The sequence below is a fragment of the Nanorana parkeri genome, unplaced genomic scaffold (genome assembly GCF_000935625.1).
Source record: "Nanorana parkeri isolate BGI_ZX_2015 unplaced genomic scaffold, ASM93562v1 scaffold3015, whole genome shotgun sequence".
Taxonomy (NCBI): domain Eukaryota; kingdom Metazoa; phylum Chordata; class Amphibia; order Anura; family Dicroglossidae; genus Nanorana; species Nanorana parkeri.
Window position 1 is genome coordinate 53,648 of NW_017309283.1, and position 3,192 is coordinate 56,839.

Consider the following 3,192-nt stretch of genomic DNA (forward strand, 5'->3'; position numbering starts at 1 on the left):
AATCAGGAAGCCAGGTGGCGAGTCATTAAATGCCGCCTGGGACTTCCAGTATCAGTATCGTCGAGTATTGAAAAAAAAAATATTGTTTAGATTTTCTTTTAAATATCACAAACTGTTTTTCAGTGTACTGTGCTACATTTTAAACTTTTAAAAGTAAAAGTCCTGAAAGGAATGTATCAAAATCTGGAGCAGCTGTGCATGGCAACCAATCAGCTTCTCTCTTTATTTTCAAATCTTAATTGAAAAAAAACTGAAGAGAGAAGCTTATTGGTTGCTATGCAGAGCTGCTCCAGATTTTGCCTGCTCCAGTTTTGATAAATTGATCAAAACTGGGGCAGACAAAATCTGGAGCAGTTGTGCATGGCAACCAATCAGCTTCCCTCTTTCATTTTCAAATCTTAACTGAAAAAAGTTAAGAAAGAAGCTGATTGGTTGCCATGTAGAGCTGCTCCAAATTTTGTCTACTCCAGTTTGGATAAATCCCCCACCCTGTCTATAAGCAGATACTACAATATGCCTCCTAGTCCATCCTATGTCAGAAAAGCTTAATTTGTGTTTCTCTCTGGTTTGGTTTTACTCTGTTACTTTCCCTGACCTTGCCAGCTGCCATTCTCTCAGTTTGGGATGGCAGTTTGAGGCATTATTACATCCTGTAATAAATATTTATATAAGTTCTGTCTCAGAATGTCAGTCATCTATAGAAAAAATAGTAATATTGATGTTTTTAATAATAAATTACTTACTGACTTCATCTAAAGATTTTAATGTCCTGCTTCCTTCAGTATCTTCATCAATATTATCTTCTATCACTTCATCTGAACTCTGAAGATGCATTAATTCTGTGTTCATTTCTCCTGCAGAAAGCCCAGCATCACATGTTTCATCATTCATGATATCTTTTCCAGCTTTATCACACTTATTCATACCTCTGTTGTCAGCGCCATCAACTTCATCTCTGCCTAAGATTGTCAGTTCATGCTCCGAAGAAGTTGGTACATTTATGGTGTCACGTTCATGGCTATTTGGTATTAAATGTCCTTCAGAATATGCATTTATGCTTATTTCTTTACATCCAGTCATCATATCTGCAACAGTTACATCTTCCAAATTGTTTAATTTGTTTAATTCACTGTGACTGCTATTACCACTTGCAGACATTTCTGAAGCAAAAAGCGCTCTTGTGTCCACCATTTGTAGGTATTCTTCAGGTGGCTTGTTAACAATTGAACCGTTTGCTTCTGTTGATGCTTCCACTGGGTTTGGATTCACATCTATGATTGTTCTGGTGGAGACAGCTACTCTTAGATCTTCCATTTCATCACAGGCAGCCCTAAGGTTATTTTCAAGAATTTTGATAACAGCTCTTTGATGTTCTATTGTATGTTCCAGAATCTCTATTTCCTTCTCAGCTTCACATGTCAGTCCTAATAATGATTCCATTACCCAAACACCAACATCTTTTGTTTTAGTTGAATATTGTACTGCAACATCTTTATTTTCATGTCTATAGTAAAATACAGACTCTGACATAGGAATGTTCTCCCCAATGGCTACAGACTTTCTAGACTTTACCTTCACTGCCGGATAACGAGCAAGTGTTTTGTCAGTTGCCATTATGTCATTACTTGTTTTTCTCTCTGTATCAGTTAATTTCTCAGTGAGTCTTTTCAGCTCAGTAATTTTACTTGGTTTAGATATTCCAGACTCTAATCTAATTTCAGATTTGGATGTTCCAGTTTCCATTTTTATGTCATGTTCAGATATAGCATCAAGCTTTTTCTTCAAATCAATCTCAAGGAGGCTAGAATCAGTATTTGATAATATGCCATTCACATTTGCTTTGTGCTTCTCCAGTTCATCTGTAAGCTGCTTTTTCTCTCTTTCAAGTGTATAAATATGCTTCTGTAAGACAGGGATGACTTTTACCTGCTCTTCAAGGTCTTTCAGCTGCTTCAATGAAGCAGCCATCTGTTCCCGAATATACTGAAGATGAGTTGAAGAGGAATTGTCGACTGGAGTAGTTCTTCCAGAATTCACGGGACTGAATTGCATAGATCCTATGTAGGATGGACTTAGGACTGCACATCTGTCTCCACTTTTATTATTCTGCAATGTAGAAAGTGATCCCTGACTGAGATTGGGTGAACTTCTACTGGCAGCACTAAGCTTAGAGAGATTTGAAGACTGGATTTTTTGATAATCTGCATTTAGTTGCTCTTGTTTTTTCCTAGCCTCTGCGGGTGTTTTCTCGGCACGAGCATGCAGAAGTGACCTTGCTGGTGGAGGCGGAAGAAGTTTAAAGAAGGGTGTTGGTGATATTGGATTTGACTTTCTCAAACCCAAAGCCTGTTTGGCACCAGAATGGCTAATGTCTACAACATCTCTTGAGAAAAAAACAGAATCTGATGAGGTGCCATCCTCGCTATAATCCAAAGACTCTGTTGAAATCGAAATCCCAGTTTGGCTGGACAGGCTTCTTAAAGATGATGTAGAGCGCCGTGTTGTTCTTGGTTTTCGGCTAAGAGACATTTTCTTCAAAGTCTGACCACTCTGGATATCATCAACATATTTTAGAAAGTCCAAATCCAACTGGAATCCATATGGTGTTTCCACACAGTAGGAAGTCTTGTCATTTTCATTATGATCCCAGTAGAGGAAAGGAGCTCCTAGATCTGTTTAAAAATATGGGTGTATATTGTTATAGCAACTGGTTCACTGAAAAGAACACATTCAAAAACAACTATCAAATTTTTTATTAAAGGGTTACAGCTTGTTTATGACCATTTTTTCAGTTTTAAAACCCCTTTAAATACTGTATTTTCTTATTGTTCAAAAGCAACTTGTTTCCATATAGATCAATTATTTTATTTCATAATGAACTGAGTATACTACCATTTTAACTTGATTGTACCAAGTTTTTTTTCAATTTTCAATTTCTAACTAAATAATATATGCAAATTAGTTGCATATAAAATACTATTTAGAAGAATATGAACTAGAATATTAAATGGTAAGTGTGCAGTCAAATACTGATTCTCCCCCCTCCTCCTGACTTAAAGGGGCGAGGCCCTTGTCCCCATTGGCACGGGGACAAGGTGCTTTTCCAGGGGTGATCCTGGAAAAGCACTCTCCCACTGCCGAGGGCATGTGGCCTGGTGTGCGAGGGAGGGGGGGGGGGGGAGGGGGGCCTAT

At 37.9% G+C, this 3,192-nt stretch overlaps 1 protein-coding gene across 1 annotated transcript in view; it reads right to left on the bottom strand.

Annotated features, from left to right (window-relative positions):
• Positions 1-837: 837 nt before the first annotated feature.
• The window catches only part of LOC108802663 (KN motif and ankyrin repeat domain-containing protein 1-like), a gene marked incomplete at its 3' end in the record, with an annotated part of 18,796 nt that continues 16,441 nt past the window's right edge, over positions 838-3,192 (bottom strand). Inside the window, exon 3 of the mRNA XM_018574520.1 lies at positions 838-2,672. Coding sequence (XP_018430022.1) covers positions 838-2,672 — 1,835 coding nt within the window. The remainder of the gene's footprint in view (positions 2,673-3,192) is intronic.